The sequence below is a fragment of the Hemiscyllium ocellatum genome, chromosome 1 (genome assembly GCF_020745735.1).
Source record: "Hemiscyllium ocellatum isolate sHemOce1 chromosome 1, sHemOce1.pat.X.cur, whole genome shotgun sequence".
Lineage (NCBI taxonomy): Eukaryota > Metazoa > Chordata > Chondrichthyes > Orectolobiformes > Hemiscylliidae > Hemiscyllium > Hemiscyllium ocellatum.
Genome location: NC_083401.1, coordinates 9530679 through 9555023, shown reverse-complemented (window position 1 = coordinate 9555023; position 24345 = coordinate 9530679). Strand labels below are relative to the sequence as shown.

General features: G+C 48.4%; 1 protein-coding gene across 1 annotated transcript in view; it reads left to right on the top strand.

Moving 5' to 3' along the window:
- Positions 1 to 15930, top strand: part of LOC132817517 (matrix metalloproteinase-21-like) — a 74686-nt gene extending 58756 nt beyond the window's left edge. The window contains exon 7 of the mRNA XM_060828003.1: positions 15149 to 15930. Within this exon, the coding sequence (XP_060683986.1) occupies positions 15149 to 15454 (306 nt within the window). The 3' untranslated portion in view covers positions 15455 to 15930. The remainder of the gene's footprint in view (positions 1 to 15148) is intronic.
- Positions 15931 to 24345: the final 8415 nt, after the last annotated feature.

The following is a 24345-nucleotide window of genomic DNA, read 5'->3' as shown; positions in this document are numbered from 1 at the left end:
CAATACCACACATCAATATACCCCCAACACCATACAATAATATATCCGCATAACACACATTAATGTATCCCCAATACCACACACCAATATATCCCCATAACACACACCAATATATCCACAATAACACATTAATATATCCCCTACACCATATTAATATATGTCCAATACCATCACCAATATAACCCCAACACCACACACCAATATAACCCCAACACCACACACCAATATATCCCCAATACCACACACCAATTTATCTCCAATACCACACACCAATATATCCCCAATAACACACGTTAACATATCCACACTAACACATTAATATATCCCCTACACCACATTAATATATCCCCAATACCGCACATTAATATATCCACAACACCACACACCAACATACCCCTAACACACACCAATATACCCCCAATACCACACACCAATTTCTCCCCAATACCACACACCAATATATCCTCAATAACACATTAATATATCCCCTACACCACATTAATATATCCCCAATACCACACACCAATATATCCCCATAACAGACATTAATATATCCCGAATACCACACACCAATTTATACCAAAACACACACATTAATATATCCACAAAAACACATTAATATATCCCCTACACCACATTAATATATCCCCAATACCACAAGCCAATATATCCCCAATACCACACATTAATATATCCCCAATACCACGCACCAATATATCCCCAATAACGCACATTAATATATCCCCAATAACATACATTAATATGCCCCAATACCACATTAATGTATCCCCAATACCTCACACCAATATATCCCCATAACACACATTAATATATCCCAATACCACACACCAATATATCCCCAGAACCACACACACATATATCACCAATACCACACATTATTATATCCCCAATTCCACACACCAATATGTCCCCAATAACACACATTAATATATCACCAATGCCTCACACCAATACATCCGCATAACACACATTGATATATCCCAATACCACACACCAATATATCCCAAATACCACACACCAATATATCCCCAATATCACACATTAATATATCCCCAATTCCACACACCAATATATCCCCAATAACACACAATAATATATCCCCAATACACATTAATATATCCCCTACACCACATTAACATATCTCCAATACCACACACCAACATATCCCCAATAACACACATTAATATATTCCCAATACCACACACCAATATATCCCCAATAACACACGTTAATATATCCCCAATTGCACACACCAATATATCCCCATATACCATCCACGAATATGTCCCCAATAACTCACACCAATATATCCCCAATACCACACACCAATATATCCCCAATACCGCACATTAATATATCCGCAATACCACACACCAATATATCCCCAGAACACACATTAATATATCCCCAATACCACACACCAATATATCCCCAGAACACACATCAATATATCCCGAATACCACACACCAATATATCCCTAATCACACACATTAACATATCCACAATAACACATTAATATATCCCCTACACCACATTAATATATCCCCAATACCACACACCAATATATCCCCAATACCGCACATTAATATATCCCCAATATCACACACCAACATATCCCCAATAACACACATTAATTTATTCCCAATAACACATTAATATATCCCCTACACCACATAAATATATCCCCAATAGCACACACCAATATATCCCCATAACACACATTAATATATCCCAAATAACACACGTTAATATATCCCCAATAACACACATTAATATATCCCCAATAACACACATTAATATATCCCCAATACCACACACCAATATATCCCCATAACACACATTAATATATCCCGAATACCACACACCAATTTATACCCAATCACACACATTAATATATCCACAAAAACACGTTAATATATCCCCACACCACATTAATATATCCCCAATAGCACACACCAATATATCCCCATAACACACATTAATATATCCCAAATAACACACGTTAATATATCCCCAATAACACACATTAATATATCCCCAATAACACACATTAATATATCCCCAATACCACACACCAATATATCCCCATAACAGACATTAATATATCCCGAATACCACACACCAATTTATACCCAATCACACACATTAATATATCCACAAAAAACACATTAATATATCCCCACACCACATTAATATATCCCAATACCACACACCAATATATCACCAATACCACACATTATTATATCCACAATAGCGCACACCAATATGTCCCCAATAACACACATTAATATATCACCAATGCCTCACACCAATATATCCCAATACCACACACCAATATATCCGAAATACCACACACCAATATATCCCCAATATCACACATTATTATATTCCCAATACCACACACCAACATATCCCCAGTACCACACACCAATATATCCCCATAACACACATTAATATATCCACAATACCACACACCAATATATCCCCCATAACACACATTAATATATCCCCAATACCACACACCAATATATCCCCCATAACACACATTAATATATCCCCAATACCACACACCAATATATCCCCATAACGCACATTAATATATCCCCAATATCACACACCAATATATCCCCAATACCACACATTAATATATCCCCAATAACACATAAATATATCCCCTACACCACATTAATATATCAGCAATACCACACACCAATATATCCCCATAACACACAGCAATATATCCCCAATACCACACACCAATATATCCACAATAACACATTAATATATCCCCTACACCATATTAATATATGTCCAATACCACACGCCAATATATCCCCAATAACACACATTAATATATCCCCAATACCACACACCAATATATCCCCAATTCCGCACATTAATATATCCCCAATACCACACACCAATATATCCCCAATTCCGCACGTTAACATATCCCCAATACCACACACCAATATATCCCCAATACCACACACCAATATAACCCCAATACCACACACCAATATATCCCCAATCACACACATTAATATATCACCAATAACACATTAATATATCCCCTACACCACATTAATATATCCCCAATACCACACACCGATATATCCCCATAACACACATTAATATATCCCCAATACCACACACCAATATATCCCCAATACCACACACCAATATATTCACAATACCACACACCAATATATCCCCATAACATACATTAATGTATCCCCAATTCCACACACCAATATATCCCCAATAACACACATTAATATATCCCCAATACCACACACCAATATATCCCCAATACCACACACCAATATATCCACAATACCACACATCAATATACCCCCAATACCACACACCAATATATCCCCAATTCCACACACCAATATATCCCCAATAATACACATTAATATATCCCCAATACCACACACCAATATATCCTCAATAACACACATTAATATATTCCCAATAACACACACCAATATATCCCCAATACCACACATTAATATATCCCTCATACCACACATTAATATATCCCCAACACTACACACCAATATATCCCCAATACCACACATTTATATATCCCATAATTCACATTAATATATCCCCAATACCACACACCAATATATATCCAACAACACACATTAATATATCCCCAAAAGCACACATTAATATATCCCCAATAACACACACCAATATATCCCCAATACAGCAGTAATACATCGCTAGTAACACACATTAATATATCCCCAATACCACACACCAATATATCCCCAATACCACACATTAATATATCCCTCATACCATACATTAATATATCCCCAACACTACACACCAATATATCCCCAATACCACACACCATTATATCCCCAATAACACACACCAATATATCCCCAATACAGCATTAATACATCGCTAGTAACACACATTAATATGTTCCAATACCACACATTAATATATCCCCAATACCACACACCAATATATCCCCAATACCACACACCAATATATCCCCAATACCACACACATTAATAAATCCCCAATGCCACATTAATATATCCCCAATACCACACACCAAAATATCCCCATAACACACATTAATTTATTCCCAATAACACATTAATATATCCCCAATAGCACACACCAATATATCCCCATAACACACATTAATATATCACAAATAACACACGACAATATATCCCCAATAACACACATTAATATATCCCCAATTACACACATTAATATAACCCCAATGCCACACGCCAATATATCCACAATACCACACATCCACCCAACACCATACACCTATATATCCCCATAACACACATTAATGTATCCCCAATACCACACACCAATATATCCACAATAACACATTAATATATCCCCACACCACATTAATATATCCCAAATACCACACACCAATATATCCCCAATACCGCACATTAATATATCCCCAATACCACACACCAATATATCCCCAATAACACACATTAATATATCCCCAATGCCACACGCCAATATATCCACAATACCACACATCAATATACACCCAACACCATACACCTATATATCCCCATAACACACATTAATGTATCCCCAATACCACACACCAATATATCCACAATAACACATTAATATATCCCCAACACCACATTTATATATCCCCAATACCACACACCAATACATCCCCATAACAGACATTAATATATCCCGAATACCACACACCAATTTATACCCAATCACACACATTAATATATCCACAAAAACACATTAATATATCCCCTACACCACATTAATATATCGCCAATACCACAAGCCAATATATCCCCAATAACACACATTAATATATCCAAAATACCACACACCAATAAATCCCCAATAACACACATTAATATATCCCCAATACCACACCAATATATCACCAATACCACACATTATTATATCCACAATACAACACCCCAATATGTCCCCAACAACACACATTAATATATCACCAATGCCTCGCACCAATATATCCCCATAACACACATTAATATATCCCAATACCACACACCAATATATCCCAAATACCACACACCAATATATCCCCAATATCACACATTATTAAATCCCCAATACCACGCACCAATATATCCCCAGTACCACACACCAATATATCCCCAATACCACACATTATTACATCCCCAATACCACACACCAATATATCCCCATAACACACATTAATATATTTCCAATAACACACACCAACATATCCCCAAAACCACACGACAATATATCCCAAATACCACACACCAATATATCCACAATACCACACACCAATATATCCCCATAACACACATTAATGTATCCCCAATAACACACCAATATATCCCCAATAACACACATTAATATATCCCCAATACCACACACCAATATATCCCCAATACCACACACCAATATATCCCCATAACACACATTAATGTATCCCCAATAACACACCAATATATTCCCAATAACACACATTAATATATCGCCAATACCACACACCAATATATCCCCATAACACACATTAATATATCCCCAATACCACATACCAATATATCCCCAAGAACACACATTAATATATCCCCAATACCACACACCAATATATCCCCAATACCACACACCAATATATCCCCATAACACACATTAATGTATCCCCAATAACACACCAATATATCCCCAATAACACACATTAATATATCGCCAATACCACACACCAATATATCCCCATAACACACATTAATATATCCCCAATACCACATACCAATATATCCCCAAGAACACACATTAATATATCCCCAATACCACACACCAATATATCCCCAATACCACACACCAATATATCCCCATAACACACATTAATGTATCCCCAATAACACACCAATATATCCCCAATAACACACATTAATATATCCCCAATACCACACACCAATATATCCCCATAACACACATTAATATATCCCCAATAACACACCAATATATCCCCAATAACACACATTAATATATCCCCAATACCACACACCAATATATCCCCATAACGTACATTAATGTATCCCCAATTCCACACACCAATATATCCCCAATAACACACATTAATATATCCCCAATACCACACACCAATATATCCCCAATACCACACACCAATATATCCACAATACCACACATCAATATACCCCCAATACCACACACCAATATATCCCCAATTCCACACACCAATATATCCCCAATAACACACATTAATATATCCCCAATACCACACACCAATATATCCTCAATAACACACATTAATATATTCCCAATAACACACACCAATATATCCCCAATACCACACATTAATATATCCCTCATACCACACATTAATATATCCCCAACACTACACACCAATATATCCCCAATACCACACATTTATATATCCCCATAACACACATTAATATATCCCCAATACCACACACCAATATATATCCAACAACACACATTAATATATCCCCAAAAGCACACATTAATATATCCCCAATAACACACACCAATGTATCCCCAATACAGCAGTAATACATCGCTAATAACACACATTAATATATCCCCAATACCACACACCAATATATCCCCAATGCCACACATAGAACATAGAACATAGAAGGATACAGCGCAGTACAGGCCCTTCGGCCCTCGATGTTGCGCCGACCGAATCCTACCTAACCTATACTAGCCCAATAACTTCCAAATGCCTATCCAATGCCCGCTTAAATGACCATAAAGAAGGAGAGTTCACCACTGATACGGGCAGGGCATTCCATGAACTCACAACCCGCTGTGTGAAGAATCTACCCCTAACATCTGTCCTATACCTACCACCCCTTAATTTAAAGCTATGTCCCCTAGTAACACCTGACTCCATTAGCGGTAAAAGGTTCTTAGTATCTACCCTATCTAAACCCCTAATCATCTTATACACTTCTATCAGATCTCCCCTAAACCTTCTCTTCTCCAATGAGAACAGCCCCAAGTGCCTCAGCCTTTCCTCATAAGATTTTCCTACCATTCCAGGCAACATCCTGGTAAACCTCCTCTGCACTCGTTCTAAAGCTTCCACATCCTTCCTATAGTATGGCGACCAAAACTGCACACAATACTCCAGATGAGGCCGCACCAGAGTCTTATACAACTGCAACATGACCTCAGGACTCCGGAACTCAATTCCTCTGCCAATAAAGCCCAGTACACCATATGCCTTCCTCACAGCACTATTTACCTGGGTGGCAACTTTCAGAGATCTGTGTACATGGACACCAAGATCCCTCTGCTCATCCACACTACCAAGTAGCCTACCATTAGCCCAGTAATCCATCATCTTGTTATTCCTACCAAAGTGAACGACTTCGCACTTAGCTACATTGAATTCCATTTGCCACATTTCCGCCCAGCTCTGCAACTTATCTATATCCCGCTGTAACCTACCACTTCCTTCCTCACTATCCACAACTCCACCGACTTTTGTGTCATCCGCAAACTTGCTTACCCAGCTTTCAAGTCCTTCCTCTAGATCATTTATAAAGATAACAAAAAGCAATGGTCCCAAAACAGATCCTTGTGGTACACCGCTAGTAACTGCGCTCCAAGATGAACATAATCCATCAACTACTACCCTCTGTCTCCTTCCAGCCAGCCAATTCCTAATCCAAACCTCTAATGTATCCTCAATGCCATACCTCCGAAGTTTTAGCATTAGCCTACCATGGGGAACCTTATCGAACGCCTTACTAAAATCCATATACACAACATCTACTGCTTTACCCTCATCCACTTCCTTGGTCACCTTCTCAAAGAACTCAATAAGGTTTGTGAGGCACGACCTGCCCTTCACAAAACCATGCTGGCTATCCCTGATCACGTTATTCCTACCCAGATGTTCATAAATCTTATCCCTTACCATTCTCTCTAAGACTTTGCCCACCACTGAAGTCAGACTCACTGGCCTATAGTTGCTAGGGCTATCCCTACTCCCTTTCTTGAACAATGGGACCACATTCGCTATCCTCCAGTCCTCTGGTACTATTCCTGTTGACAACGATGACATAAAAATGCAGGCCAATGGCTCTGCTATCTCCTCCCTAGCTTCCCATAGGATCCTGGGGTAAATGCCATCAGGCCCAGGAGACTTATCTATATTCATCCTTTCCAATATTCCCAAAACCTCTTCCCTGCATATTTCCAGGGCATCCATTCTAATTATTTGTGATTCCATATTCACATCAGCAACAGTGTCCTGTTCCTGAGTGAATACTGATGAAAAGTACTGATTTAATGTCTCTCCAATCTCCTCCGCCTCCACACACAACTTCCCACTACTATCCTTGACTGGACCGATACCTACCCTAGTCATCCTTTTATTCTTGACATACCTATAGAAAGCCTTTGGGTTTTCCCTAATCCTACCAGCTAAAGACTTTTCATGTCCCCTTCTCGCTTTTCTTAACTCCCTCTTTAGCTCCTTCCTGGCTACCTTATAACTCTCAATCGCCCCTACTGAACCTTCACGCCTCATCTTTACATATGCCGCCTTCTTCCCTTTCACAAGGGACTCCAATTCCTTACTAAACCACGGCTGCCTCACAAGGCCCTTTACACCATGCCTGACTGGTACATACCTATCGAGGACACGCAGTAGCTGCTCCTTGAACACTCCCCACATCTCATTAGTGTTCTTCTCTTGAAGCCTGTTTTTCCAATCCACACATCCTAAGTCATGCCTCACTGCATCATAATTTCCCTGCCCCCAGCTATAGCTCTTGCCCTGCGGCACACGATTATCCCTCTCCATCACTAAAGTAAAAGTCACCGAGTTGTGGTCACTGTCCCCGAAGTGCTCACCTACCTCCAAGTCCAACACCTGGCCTGGTTCATTACCTAGAACCAAATCCAATATAGCCTCCCTCATTAATATATCCCTCATACCATACATTAATATATCCCCAACACTACACACCAATATATCCCCAATACCACACACCATTATATCCCCAATAACACACACCAATATATCCCCAATACAGCATTAATACATCGCCAATAACACACATTAATATGTCCCCAATACCACACACCAATATATCCACAATACCACACATCAATATACACCCAACACCATACACCGATATATCCCCATAACACACATTAATGTATCCCCAATACCACACACCAATATATCCACAATACCACATTAATATATCCCCAATAGCACACACCAATATATCCCCATAACACACATTAATACATCACAAATAACACACGACAATATATCCACAATAACACACATTAATATATCCCCAATGCCACACGCCAATATATCCACAATACCACACATCAATATACACCCAACACCATACACCGATATATCCCCATAACACACATTAATGTATCCCCAATACCACACACCAATATATCCACAATAACACATTAATATATCCCCAACACCACATTTATATATCCCCAATACCACACACCAATACATCCCCATAACAGACATTAATATATCCCGAATACCACACACCAATTTATACCCAATCACACACATTAATATATCCACAAAAACACATTAATATATCCCCTACACCACATTAATATATCGCCAATACCACAAGCCAATATATCCCCAATAACACACATTAATATATCCAAAATACCACACACCAATATATCCCCAATAACACACATTAATATATCCCCAATACCACACCAGTATATCACCAATACCACACATTATTATATCCACAATACAACACCCCAATATGTCCCCAACAACACACATTAATATATCACCAATGCCTCGCACCAATATATCCCCATAACACACATTAATATATCCCAATACCACGCACCAATATATCCCCAGTACCACACACCAATATATCCCCAATACCACACATTATTACATCCCCAATACCAAACACCAATATATCCCCATAACACACATTAATATATCCCCAATAACACACATTAATATATTTCCAATAACACACACCAACATATCCCCAAAACCACACGACAATATATCCCAAATACAACACACCAATATATCCCCAATATCCCACATCAATATATCCCCAATACCACACATTAATATATCGTCAATACCACACACCAATATATCCACAATACCACACACCAATATATCCCCATAACACACATTAATGTATCCCCAATAACACACCAATATATCCCCAATAACACACATTAATATATCCCCAATACCACACACCAATATATCCCCAATACCACACACCAATATATCCCCAATAACACACCAATATATCCCAAATAACACACATTAATATATCCCCAATACCACAAACCAATATATCCCCATAACACACATTAATATATCCCCAATACCACACACCAATATATCCCCAATACCACACACCAATATATCCCCATAACACACATTAATGTATCCCCAATAACACACCAATATATCCCCAATAACACACATTAATATATCCCCAATACCACACACCAATATATCCCCATAACACACATTAATATATCCCCAATAACACACCAATATATCCCCAATAACACACATTAATATAACCCCAATACCACACACCAATATATCCCCATAACACACTTTAATATATCCCCAATACCACACACCAATATATCCCCAATACCACACACCAACATATCCCCATAACACACATTAATATATCCCCAATACCACACACCAATATATCCCCAATACCACACACCAATATATCCCCAATACCGCACATTAATATATCCCCAATACCACACACCAATTTATCTCCAATACCACACACCAATATATCCCCAATAACACACGTTTACATATCCACACTAACACATTAATATATCCCCTACACCACATTAATATATCCCCAATACCACACACCAATATATCCCCAATACCGCACATTAATATATCCACAACACCACACACCAACATACCCCATAACACACACCAATATACCCCCAATACCACACACCAATTTCCCCCCAATACCACACACCAATATATCCTCAATAACACATTAATATATCCCCTACACCACATTAATATATCCCCAATACCACACACTAATATATCCCCATAACAGACATTAATATATCCCGAATACCACACACCAATTTATACCAAAACACACACATTAATATATCCACAAAAACACATTAATATATCCCCTACACCACATTAATATATCCCCAATACCACAAGCCAATATATCCCCAATACCGCACATTAATATATCCCCAATACCACGCACCAATATATCCCCAATAACGCACATTAATATATCCCCAATAACATACATTAATATGCCCCAATACCACATTAATGTATCCCCAATACCTCACACCAATATATCCCCATAACACACATTAATATATCCCAATACCACACACCAATATATCCCCAGTACCACACACCAATATATCACCAATACCAAACATTATTATATCCCCAATTCCACACACCAATATGTCCCCAATAACACACATTAATATATCACCAATGCCTCACACCAATACATCCGCATAACACACATTGATATATCCCAATACCACACACCAATATATCCCAAATACCACACACCAATATATCCCCAATATCACACATTATTATATCCCCAATTCCACACACCAATATATCCCCAATCACACACAATAATATATCCCCAATACACATTAATATATCCCCTACACCACATTAATATATCTCCAATACCACACACCAACATATCCCCAATAACACACATTAATATATTCCCAATACCACACACCAATATATCCCCAATAACACACGTTAATATATCCCCAATTGCACACACCAATATATCCCCATATACCACCCACAAATATGTCCCCAATAACTCACACCAATATATCCCCAATACCGCACATTAATATATCCCCAATATCACACACCAACATATCCCCAATAACACACATTAATATATCCGCAATATCACACACCAATATATCCCCATAACACACATCAATATATCCCGAATACCACACACCAATATATCCCCAATCACACACATTAACATATCCACAATAACACATTAATATCTCCACTACACCACATTAATATGTCCCCAATACCACACACCAATATATCCCCATAACAGACATTAATATATCCCGAATACCACACACCAATTTATACCCAATCACACACATTAATATATCCACAAAAACACTTTAATATATCCCCACACCACATTAATATATCCCCAATACCACACACCAATATATCCCCAATACCACACACCAATATATCCCCAATAACACACATTTATATATCCCCAATAACATACATTAATATGTCCCCAATACCACATTAATGTATCCCCAATACCTCACACCAATATATCCCCAATAACACACATTAATATATCCTAATACCACACACCAATATATCACCAATACCACACATTATTATATCCACAATACCGCACACCAATATGTCCCCAATAACACACATTAATATATCACCAATGCCTCACACCAATATATCCCAATACCACACACCAATATATCCCCAATATCACACATTATTATATCCCCAATACCACACACCAACGTATCCCCAGTACCACACACCAATATATCCCCAATACCACACATTATTACATCCCCAATACCACACACCAATATATCCCCATAACGCACATTAATATATCCCCAATATCACACACCAATATATCCCCAATACCACACATTAATATATCCCCAATAACACATAAATATATCCCCTACACCACATTAATATATCCCCAATACCACACACCAATATATCCCCAATACCACACACCAATATAACCCCAATACCACACACCAATATATCCCCAATCACACACATTAATATATCACCAATAACACATTAATATATCCCCTACACCACATTAATATATCCCCAATACCACACACCGATATATCCCCATAACACACATTAATATATCCCCAATACCACACACCAATATATCCCCATAACACACATTAATATATCCCCAATACCACACACCACTATATCCCCATAACACACATTAATATATCCCGAATAACACACAGTAATATATCCCCAATAACACACATTAATATATCCCCAATATCACCCACCAATATATCCCCAATACCACACATTAATATATCCCTCATACCATACATTAATATATCCCCAACACTACACACCAATATATCCCCAATACCACACACCATTATATCCCCAATAACACACACCAATATATCCCCAATACAGCATTAATACATCGCCAATAACACACATTAATATATCCCCAACACCACACACCAACATATCCGCATAACATACATTAATATATCCCCATACCACACACCAATATATCCCCAATAACACACACCAATATATCCCCAATACCACACACCAATATATCCCCAATAACACACATTAATATATCCCCAATACCACACACTAATATATCCCCAATACCACACATTAATATATCCCTCATACCATACATTAATATATCCCCAACACTACACATCAATATATCCCCAATACCACACATTTATATATCCCCATAACACACATTAATATATCCTCAATGCCACACACCAATATATCCCCAATAGCACACACCAATATATCCCCAATCACACACATTAATATATCCCCAATACCACATATATTGTTGGGTCTATGTTGGGGCGTGTTGGTCTGTGTTCGTCTGTGTTGGGCCGTGTTGGTCTGTGTTGGTCTGTGTCGGGGTCCGTGTTGGTCTATGTTGGGGTGTGTTGGTCTGTGTTGGGCCGTGTTGGTCTATGTTGGGGCGTGTTGGTCTGTGTTGGGCCGTGTTGGTCTGTGTTGGTCTGTGTGTTGGTCTGTGTTGGTCTGTGTTGGTCTATGTGTTGGTCTGTGTTGGTCTATGTGTTGGTCTGTGTTGGTCTGCGTTGGTCTGTGTTGGTCTGTGTGTTGGGCCGTGTTGGTCTGTGTGTTGGTCTGTGTGTTGGTCTGCGTTGGTCTGTGTTGGTCTGCGTTGGTCTGCGTTGGTCAGTGTTGGTCTGCGTTGGTCTGCGTTGGTCTGAGTTGGTCTGTGTTGGTCTGCGTTGGTCTGCGTTGGTCTGTGTTGGTCTGTGTGTTGGGCCGTGTTGGTCTGTGTGTTGGTCTGTGTTGGTCTGTGTGTTGGTCTGTGTTGGGGTGTGTTGGTCTGTGTTGGTCTGTGTTGGTCTGTGTTGGTCTGTGTTGGTCTGTGTGTTGGTCTGTGTTGGTCTGTGTTGGTCTGTGTTGGGGTGTGTTGGTCTGTGTTGGGGTGTGTTGGTCTGTGTTGGGGTGTGTTGGTCTGTGTTGGTCTGTGTTGGGGTGTGTTGGGGTGTGTTGGTCTGTGTTGGTCTGTGTTGGTCTGTGTTGGTCTGTGTTGGGGTGTGTTGGTCTGTGTTGGTCTGTGTGTTGGTCTGTGTTGGTCTGTGTGTTGGTCTGTGTTGGTCTGCGTTGGTCTGCGTTGGTCTGCGTTGGTCTGCGTTGGTCTGTGTTGGTCTGCGTTGGTCTGCGTTGGTCTGAGTTGGTCTGTGTTGGTCTGCGTTGGTCTGCGTTGGTCTGTGTTGGTCTGTGTGTTGGGCCGTGTTGGTCTGTGTGTTGGTCTGTGTTGGTCTGTGTTGGTCTGTGTTGGGGTGTGTTGGTCTGTGTTGGTCTGTGTTGGTCTGTGTGTTGGTCTGTGTTGGTCTGTGTGTTGGTCTGTGTTGGTCTGTGTTGGGGTGTGTTGGTCTGTGTTGGGGTGTGTTGGTCTGTGTTGGTCTGTGTTGGTCTGTGTTGGGGTGTGTTGGTCTGTGTTGGGGTGTGTTGGGGTGTGTTGGTCTGTGTTGGTCTGTGTTGGTCTGTGTTGGGGTGTGTTGGTCTGTGTTGGTCTGTGTTGGTCTGTGTTGGTCTGTGTTGGGGTGTGTTGGGGTGTGTTGGTCTGTGTTGGTCTGTGTTGGTCTGTGTTGGGGTGTGTTGGTCTGTGTTGGTCTGTGTTGGTCTGTGTTGGGGTGTGTTGTGGGTGAGACATTGTGATGCTGCTTCAGTCTCTCTGATGATGTGTCTTGCACCGCCCCCTGCAGGTGACTGCGTTCAGTGTGGATCTGAACAGCACCGTCCCCGGGTACCCCAAGAGGATCGTGGACGTCTTCCCTCCTGTTGTCAAGGGTAACCACCCCCTGGGGAACCTGGATGCGGTTTATTACTCGTACACACACGCCTCGGTGTTTATCTTCAAGGACACAGTGTACTGGAAGGTGGTGAATGAGCGAGACCGTGAGGTGAATGGCTCCCTGCCACTCAATGGCCTCCTGCCCCAGGGCCGTGTTTCAGAGCACTGGTTCGATATCTGTGAAGTGGATGGTTCTACCAGCCCAGGGCAACAGTAACTGAGTGAACACCCACCTCACCAACTCCCCTCACTGTGACAGCGACAATGCAGGTTGATGTACACCAGCCTCAGACAGCAGTGCCCCGGTAACTGTGGACAGTCCACCCCTGACCAGCTGATCGGCACTGTCCAATACCGGGCCCGAACTCCTCCTGGTAACAGAATCTGATCGTCTCCAACGAAGCCATCGCCGCTCACCAAGATACGTCCTGCACTGAGATCGGGGACCAACTGCTAACGGTTCATCAACCACCTGTCACCACATCACCGTTCCCCACAATTAATCAACCCCGTCAAATATAGCATCGCTCTGTCCACCCCCGTGCTGTCCCTGTCCTGGGTGTGTTTGATGGGGACAGTGTAGAGGGAGCTTTACCCTGCATCTAACCCCATGCTGTCCCTGTCCTGGGAGTATTTGATGGGGACAGTGTAGAGGGAGCTTTACTCGATATCTAACCTCGTGCTGTCCCTGTCCTGGGAGTGTTTGATGGGGGACAGTGTAGAGGGAGCTTTACTCTGTATCTAACCCCATGCTGTCCCTGTCCTGGGAGTGTTTGATGGGGACAGTGTAGAGGGAGCTTTACCCTGTATCTAACCCCATGCTGTCCCTGTCCTGGGAGTGTTTGATGGGGACAGTGTAGAGGGAGGTTTACTCTGTATCTAACCCCATGCTGTCCCTGTCCTGGGAGTGTTTGATGGGGGACAGTGTAGAGGGAGGTTTACTCTGTATCTGACCCCGTGCTGTCCCTGTCCTGGGAGTGTTTGATGGGGGACAGTGTAGAGGGAGCTTTACTCTGTATCTAACCCCGTGCTGTCCCTGTCCTGGGAGTGTTTGATGGGGACAGTGTAGAGGGAGGTTTACTCTGTATCTAACCCCGTGCTGTCCCTGTCCTGGGAGTGTTTGATGGGGACAGTGTAGAGAGAGCTTTACCCTATATCTAACCCCATGCTGTCCCTGTCCTGGGAGTGTTTGATGGGGACAGTGTAGAGAGAGCTTTACCCTATATCTAACCCCGTGCTGTCCCTGTCCTGGGAGTGTTTGATGGGGACAGTGTAGAGGGAGCTTTACCCTGTATCTAACCCCGTGCTGTCCCTGTCCCTGGGAGTGTTTGATGGGGACAGTGTAGAGGGAGTTTTACTCTGTATCTAACCCCATGCTATCCCTGTCCTGGGAGTGTTTGATGGGGACAGTGTAGAGGAAGCTTTACTCTGTATCTAACCCCATGCTGTCCCTGTCCTGGGAATGTTTGATGGGGACAGTGTAGAGGGAGTTTTACTCTGTATCTAACCCCATGAAGCTAGGAGTCTGGACGGGAGAGGTGGTGTTATTGGATCGTACAGGATTACTGTCCAAGCTTCAGGAAGGAGCGGTCTCCCCAGGGAGTTTGGAGAGTGGGGTTTGTGGTTCAGGAACGCTGCGAATCAGGGCCAGGCTGTCTCAGACTGAGAGAGGGAGGCACCCGTCCCTCAGAGGCGAGTAAATCTCTGTCGCCCAGGGAGCTGCTGGGGCTCAACCATGGAACAGTATCTACACATTGAAAACATCGAAGGAAACAGGGACAGGGCCGTAAGTGAAAGTGTCCCCATTGACTGGCCGAGCAGGATCGAGGGGCTGAATGGCCTCCTCCTGTTAGTATTGCTCCTCAGGCCCTCCGCAATGCTGTCTGTGCGTGTACCGTTCCTGCTGCCAAAGGCTTTATTTTATTACAGAGAAATGTTGAAGCAGTTGTTATGATTTGGTGGGTCGGGGGTTGAGTACAATAAAACAGAGAGCTTCCTGATCCGGCCTCTCACTGACACCGCCTGCTCTCACTGCAGCAGCTCGCCCTGCAGACTCACACCTTTCACCTGCTCTACCACACCCCCCGCCCTGGGGAGTGGGGTCCTGGGGTGTGGGGCCCAGGGGAGTGGGGCTCTGGGGAGTGGGGCCCAGGGGAGTGGGGCCCTGGGGAGTGGGGCCCTGGGGAGTGGGGCTCTGGGGAGTGGGGCTCTGGGGAGTGGGGCCCTGGGGAGTGGGGTCCTGGGGTGTGGGGTCCTGGGGTGTGGGGTCCTGGGGAGTGGGGCCCAGGGGAGTGGGGCCCTGGGGAGTGGGGCTCTGGGGAGTGGGGCGCTGGGGAGTGGGGTGTGGGGCCCTGGGGAGTGGGGCCCTGGGGAGTGGGGTGTGGGGCCCTGGGGAGTGGGGTCCTGGGGAGTGGGGCCCTGGGGAGTGGGGCCCTGGGGAGTGGGGTGTGGGGCCCTGGGGTGTGGGGCTCTGGGGAGTGGGGCACGGGGGAGTGGGGAGTGGGGCCCTGGGGAGTGGGGCCCAGGGGTGTAGGGTCCTGGGAAGTGGGGCCCTGGGGAGTGGGGCCCTGGGGAGTGGGGCTCTGGGGAGTGGGGCCCTGGGGAGTGGGGCCCTGGGGTGTGGGGTGTGGGGCCCTGGGGAGTGGGGCTCTGGGGAGTGGGGCCCAGGGGAGTGGGGCCCTGGGGAGTGGGGCCCTGGGGTGTGGGGTCCTGGGGAGTGGGGCTCTGGGGAGTGGGGTCCTGGGGTGTGGGGCTCTGGGGTGTGGGGTCCTGGGGAGTGGGGCCCTGGGGAGTGGGGCTCTGGGGAGTGGGGTCCTGGGGAGTGGGGCCCTGGGGAGTGGGGCCCAGGGGAGTGGGGCCCTGGGGAGTGGGGCTCTGGGGAGTGGGGTCCTGGGGTGTGGGGTCCTGGGGTGTGGGGTCCTGGGGAGTGGGGCCCTGGGGAGTGAGGCCCTGGGGAGTGGGGTCGAGGGGAGTGGGGTCCTGGGGAGTGGGGCCCAGGGGAGTGGGGCCCTGGGGAGTGGGGCTCTGGGGAGTGGGGCCCTGGGGAGTGGGGCTCTGGGGAGTGGGGCCCAGGGGAGTGGGGCCCTGGGGAGTGGGGCTCTGGGGAGTGGGGCCCTGGGGAGTGGGGCCCTGGGGAGTGGGGCTCTGGGGAGTGGGGTCCTGGGGTGTGGGGTCCTGGGGAGTGGGGCCCTGGGGTGTGGGGTCCTGGGGAGTGGGGTCGAGGGGAGTGGGGTCCAGGGGAGTGGGGCTCTGGGGAGAGGGGCCCTGGGGAGTGGGGTGTGGGGCCCTGGGGAGTGGGGTCCTGGGGAGTGGGGCCCAGGGGAGTGGGGCTCTGGGGAGAGGGGCCCTGGGGAGTGGGGTGTGGGGCCCTGGGGAGTGGGGTCCTGGGGAGTGGGGCCCTGGGGAGTGGGGTGTGGGGCCCTGGGGAGTGGGGTCCTGGGGAGTGGGGCCCTGGGGAGTGGGGTGTGGGGCCCTGGGGTGTGGGGCTCTGGGGAGTGGGGCACGGGGGAGTGGGGAGTGGGGCCCTGGGGTGTGGGGTCCTGGGTAGTGGGGCCCTGGGGAGTGGGGTCCTGGGGAGTGGGGCCCAGGGGAGTGGGGTCCTGGGGAGTGGGGTCCTGGGGAGTGGGGTCCTGGGGAGTGGGGCCCTCGGGTGTGGGGCCCTGCGGAGTGGGGCCCTGGGGAGTGGGGTCATGGGGAGTGGGGCCCTGGGGTGTGGGGTCCTGGGGAGTGGGGTCCTGGGGAGTGGGGCCCTGGGGTGTGGGGCCCTGGGGAGTGGGGCCCAGGGGAGTGGGGTGTGGGGTCCTGGGGAGTGGGGCCCTGGGGAGTGGGACCCTGGGGAATGGGGTGTGGGGTCCTGGGGAGTGGGGTCCTGGGGAGTGGGGTCCTGGGGAGTGGGATGTGGGGTCCTGGGGAGTGGGGTCCTGGGGAGTGGGGCCCTGGGGAGTGGGGTGTGGGGTCCTGGGGAGTGGGGCCCTGGGGAGTGGGGCCCTGGGGTGTGGGGTCCTGGGGTGTGGGGCCCTGGGGTGTGGAGTCCTGGGGAGTGGGGCCCTGGGGAGTGGGGCCCTGGGCTGTGGGGTGTGGGGTCCTGGGGAGTGGGGTCCTGGGGAGTGGGGTCCTGGGGAGTGGGGCTCTGGGGAGTGGGGCCCAGGGGAGTGGGGCCCTGGGGAGTGGGGTGTGGGGTCCTGGGGAGTGGGGTCCTGGGGAGTGGGGCCCTGGGGAGTGGGGTGTGGGGTCCTGGGGAGTGGGGCCCTGGGGAGTGGGGCCCTGGGGTGTGTGGTCCTGGGGTCTGGGGCCCTGGGGTATGGGGTTCTGGGGAGTGGGGTCCTGGGGTGTGGGGTCCTGGGGAGTGGGGTCCTGGGGTGTGGGGTCCTGGGGAGTGGGGTCCTGGGGAGTGGGGTGTGGGGTCTTGGGGAGTGGGGTCCTGGGGAGTGGCGCCCTGGGAAGTGGTGCCCTGGGGAGTGGGGTCCTGGGGAGTGGGGTGTGGGGTCTTGGGGAGTGGGGTCCTGGGGAGTGGCGCCCTGGGGAGTGGTGCCCTGGGGTGTGGGGCCCTGGGGTGTGGGGTCCTGGGGAGTGGGGTCCTGGGGAGTGGTGCCCTGGGGTGTGGGGTCCAGGGGAGTGGGGTCCTGGGGAGTGGAGCCCTGGGGAGTGGGGTCCTGGGGAGTGGGGTCCTGGGGAGTGGGGCCCTGGGGAGTGGTGCCCTGGGGAGTGGGGCCCTGGGGAGTGGGGCCCTGGGTGTGGGGTCCTGGGGAGTGGGGTCCTGGGAAGTGGGGCCCTGGGGAGTGGGGTGTGGGGTCCTGGGGAGTGGGGCCCTGGGGAGTGGGGCCCTGGGGAGAGGTGCCCTGGGGAGTGGGGTCCTGGGGAGTGGGGTCCTGGGGAGTGGTGCCCTGGGGTGTGGGGTCCTGGGGAGTGGTGTCCTGGGGAGTGGGGCCCTGGGGAGTGGTGTCCTGGGGAGTGGGGTACTGGGGAGTGGGGCCCTGGGGAATGGGGCCCTGGGGAGTGGGGCCCTGGGGAGTGTGGTCCTGGGGAGTGGGGCCCTGGGGTGTGGTGCCCTGGGGAGTGGGGTCCTGGGGAGTGGGGCCCTGGGGTGTGGGGCCCTGGGGAGTGGTGCCCTGGGGAGTGGTGCCCTGGGGAGTGGGGTCCTGGGGAGTGGGGCCCTGGGGAATGGGGCCCTGGGGAGTGGGGCCCTGGGGTGTGGTGCCCTGGGGAGTGGGGTCCTGGGGAGTGGGGCCCTGGGCTGTGGGGCCCTGGGGAGTGGGGCCCTGGGGTGTGGGGCCCTGGGGAGTGGGGTCCTGGGGAGTGGGGCCCTGGGGTGTAGGGAGTGGGGCCCTGGGGTGTGGGGCACTGGGGAGTGGGGCCCTGGGGTGTGGGGAGTGGGGCCCTGGGGTGTGGGGCCCTGGGGTGTGGGGCTCTGGGGAGTGGGGTCCTGGGGAGTGGGGACCTGGGGTGTGTGGCCCTGGGGAGTGGGGCCCTGGGGTGTGGGGCCCTGGGGAGTGGGGTCCTGGGGAGTGGGGCCCTGGGGTGTGGGGCCCTGAGGAGTGGGGCCCTGGGGAGTGGGGTCCTGGGGAGTGGGGCCCAGGGGAGTGGGGCCCTGGGGTGTGGGGTCCTGGGGAGTGGGGCCCTGGGGAGTGGGGTCCTGGGGTGTGTGGCCCTGGGGAGTGGGGCCCTGGGGTGTGGGGCCCTGGGGTGTGGGGCCCTGGGGAGTGGGGTCCTGGGGAGTGGGGCCCTGGGGTGTGGGGCCCTGAGGAGTGGGGCCCTGGGGAGTGGGGTCCTGGGGAGTGTGGCCCTGGGGAGTGGGGCCCTGGGGAGTGGGGCCCTGGGGTGTGGGGTCCTGGGGTGTGGATCCCTGGGGAGTGGTGTCCTGGGGAGTGTGGCCCTGGGGAGTGGGGCCCTGGGGAGTGGGGCCCTGGGGTGTGGGGTCCTGGGATGTGGGGCCCTGGGGAGTGGTGCCCTGGGGAGTGGGGTCCTGGGGAGTGGTGCCCTGGGGAGTGGGGCCCTGGGGAGTGGAGTCCTGGGGAGTGGTGCCCTGGGGAGTGGGGTTCTGGGGAGTGGGGCCCAGGGGAGTGGGGTCCTGGGGAGTGGGGTCCTGGGGAGTGGTGCCCTGGGGAGTGGGGTTCTGAGGAGTGGGGCCCAGGGGAGTGGGGCTCTGGGGAGTGGTGCCCTGGGGAGTGGGGTCCTGGGGAGTGGGGTCCTGGGGAGTGGTGCCCTGGGGAGTGGGGCCCTGGGGAGTGGTGCCCTGGGGAGTGGGGTCCTGGGGAGTGGTGCCCTGGTGAGTGGGGTTCTGGGGTGTGGTGCCCTGGGGAGTGGGGTCCTGGGGAGTGGTGCCCTGGGGTGTGGGGCTCTGGGGAGTGGTGCCCTGGGGTGTGGGGTCCTGGGGTGTGGGGTCCTGGGGAGTGGGGCTCTGGGGAGTGGTGCCCTGGGGTGTGGGGTCCTGGGGTGTGGGGTCCTGGGGAGTGGGGTCCTGGGGTGTGGGGTCCTGGGGTGTGGTGCCCTGGGGAGTGGGGTCCTGGGGAGTGGTGCCCTGGGGTGTGGGGTTCTGGGGAGTGGGGCCCAGGGGAGTGGGGCTCTGGGGAGTGGGGTTCTGGGGAGTGGGGTTCTGGGGAGTGGTGCCCTGGGGTGTGGGGACTCAGGGCTGGAACTGGAGTTTGTTACAACCCTCAGGCCTGTCTCTCCCCGCCTGGCATCCATATGGAATCCACCCCGAACCCACCTGGAATCTGCTCGGAAGCCCCCCAGAATCCACCCTCTATCTCCCCATTCCTACCTTGAGTACTCGCTTCCTGTCACCTCCCTCTCTCTGAGCTGGGAGCCCCAGCATTACTGAGCAGTTTCCATCATGTCCCCCAACCACATAGGACAGTGACTGTCAGTCAGCTATTCAACTGCTGGTGTCTTCACGGCCTGGCCTCCCCCTCCCAGGGGGCTTCAATCCACCCTCCATCCCACATCCTCGCCCACCAGGTTGCAGTAAGAGTGAGAGCCAGCAGGTGGGAGTGTTGTCCTAGACTCTCCTGGGGACCCACAATCGCTGTGCAGCTCAGTCTGCCCATCACTGATGTTGTCAGAACATGGGCTCAACACAGCCCGACTCTGAGGGGAATTCCCCGAGGAACTGCAGATTCAGATGGGCAAGTCCCCTCCACCTATTAACGAGTACCATACACTGAGAGCACTCCAGGGTTACGGCATCAATTGGTTTATTTAATTGTTTTCAAGTTCTGTTTATTAGAAACTGTTTCAGCCACAATGCGTGGTCTTCTCACGGTAACTTCACAAACTAACATGTGCCCAGTGGGACAGACAGAGAAATATTCAAGAGAGAACCACAGGCAGTAAGGTGACAGTTCAGACACTAGACCATACTCTCACTCTCTTACAGCCTTGCTGTCTGGTCTGTTCAGGGTCTTTGCATGTTCGATCCTCCCACTAAACTCCCAAGAGCTGCACCATTGTCCTGACACCAGTTTAAAACTGCGATGAGGAGGGATTTCCTCCTGGAGAGGGCTGTGAGTCATAGATAAAAATCACACAGCACCAGGTTAAAGTCCAACAGGTTTATTTGGAAGCACTAGCTCTCGGAGCGACACTCCTGTTGGACTATAACATGGTGTTGTGTGATTTTTAACTCTGTACACCCCGGTCCAACACCGGTGTCTTCAAATCGTGAGTCATAGAGATGTACAGCACAGAAACAGAGCCTTCGGTCCAACCCGTCCACGCCGACCAGATATCCCAACCCAATCTAGTCCCACCTGCCAGCACCCAGCCCATATCCCTCCAAACCCTTTCTATTCATATACCCATCCAAATGCCTCTTAAATGTTGCAATTGTACCAGCCTCCACCATTTCCTCTGGCAGCTCATTCCATACACGTACAACCCTCTGCGTAAAAAAGTTGCCCCTTAGGTCTCTTTTATATCTTTCCCCTCTCACCCTAAACCTATGCCCTCTAGTTCTGGTCTCCCCGACCCCAGGGAAAAGACTTTGTCTATCTATCCTATCCATGCCCCTCATGATTTTATAAGATCACCCCTCAGCCTCCGACATTCCAGGGAAAACAGCCCCAGCCTGTTCAGCCTCTCCCTGTAGCTCAGATCCTCCAACCTTGGTAACATTCTTGTAAATCTTTTCTGAACTCTTCCAAGTTTCACAACATCTTTCCGATAGGAAGGAGACCAGAATTGCACGCAATATTCCAACAGTGGCCTAACCAATGTCCTGTACAGCCACAACATGACCTCCCAACTCCTGTACTCAATACTCTGACCAATAAAGGAAAGCATACCAAACGCCTTCTTCACTATCCTATCTACCTGCGACTCCACTTTCAAGGAGCTATGAGCCTGCACTCCAAGGTCTCTTTGTTCAGCAACACTGGAGCGTCGGAGGTTTATAAAACTGTGAGGGGCGTGGACAGAATAAATAGACAAAGTCTTTCCCCTGGAGTGGGGGAGTCCAGAACTAGAGGGCATAGGTCTAGTGTGAGAAGGGAAGATATAAAAGGGATCTAAGGGGCAATGTTTTCACGCAGAGAGTGGTACGTGTATGGAATGAGCTGCCAGAGGAAGTGGTGGAGACTGGTACAATTGCAACATTTAAGAGGCATTTGGATGGCTATATGAATAGGAAGGGTTTGGAGGGATATGGGCCAGGTTTTGGCAGGTGGGACTAGATTAGGTTGGGATATCTGGTCGGCATAGACGGGTTGGACCGAAGGGTCTGTTTCCGTGCTGTACATCTCTATGACTATTATCAACTGCCAAATTCTCTCACATGTCCGATGTAGATTTATCCTCAAACAGCCGCCTCCAGTCGACTCTCTCCAGTTCCTGCCTAACATTGTTGCAGTTTACCTTCCCCCAATTTAACACCATCACCCGAGGACTGCTGTTACCCCTATCCATGAGTGTCTTAAAACTCATGGTTTTTTGGTCACGACTCCCGAAATGCTCCCCCACTGAAACTTCACTCTCCTGGCCTGGATCATGAGCCTAAGCCAGGTCCAGTATAACCCCTTCCCTGGTTGAACTCTTTACATACTGTGTCAAGAAACCCTCCTGAATGGCCCCATCCAAGCCCTAGCATGAAGTGAGTGCCACCCAACACAGGGA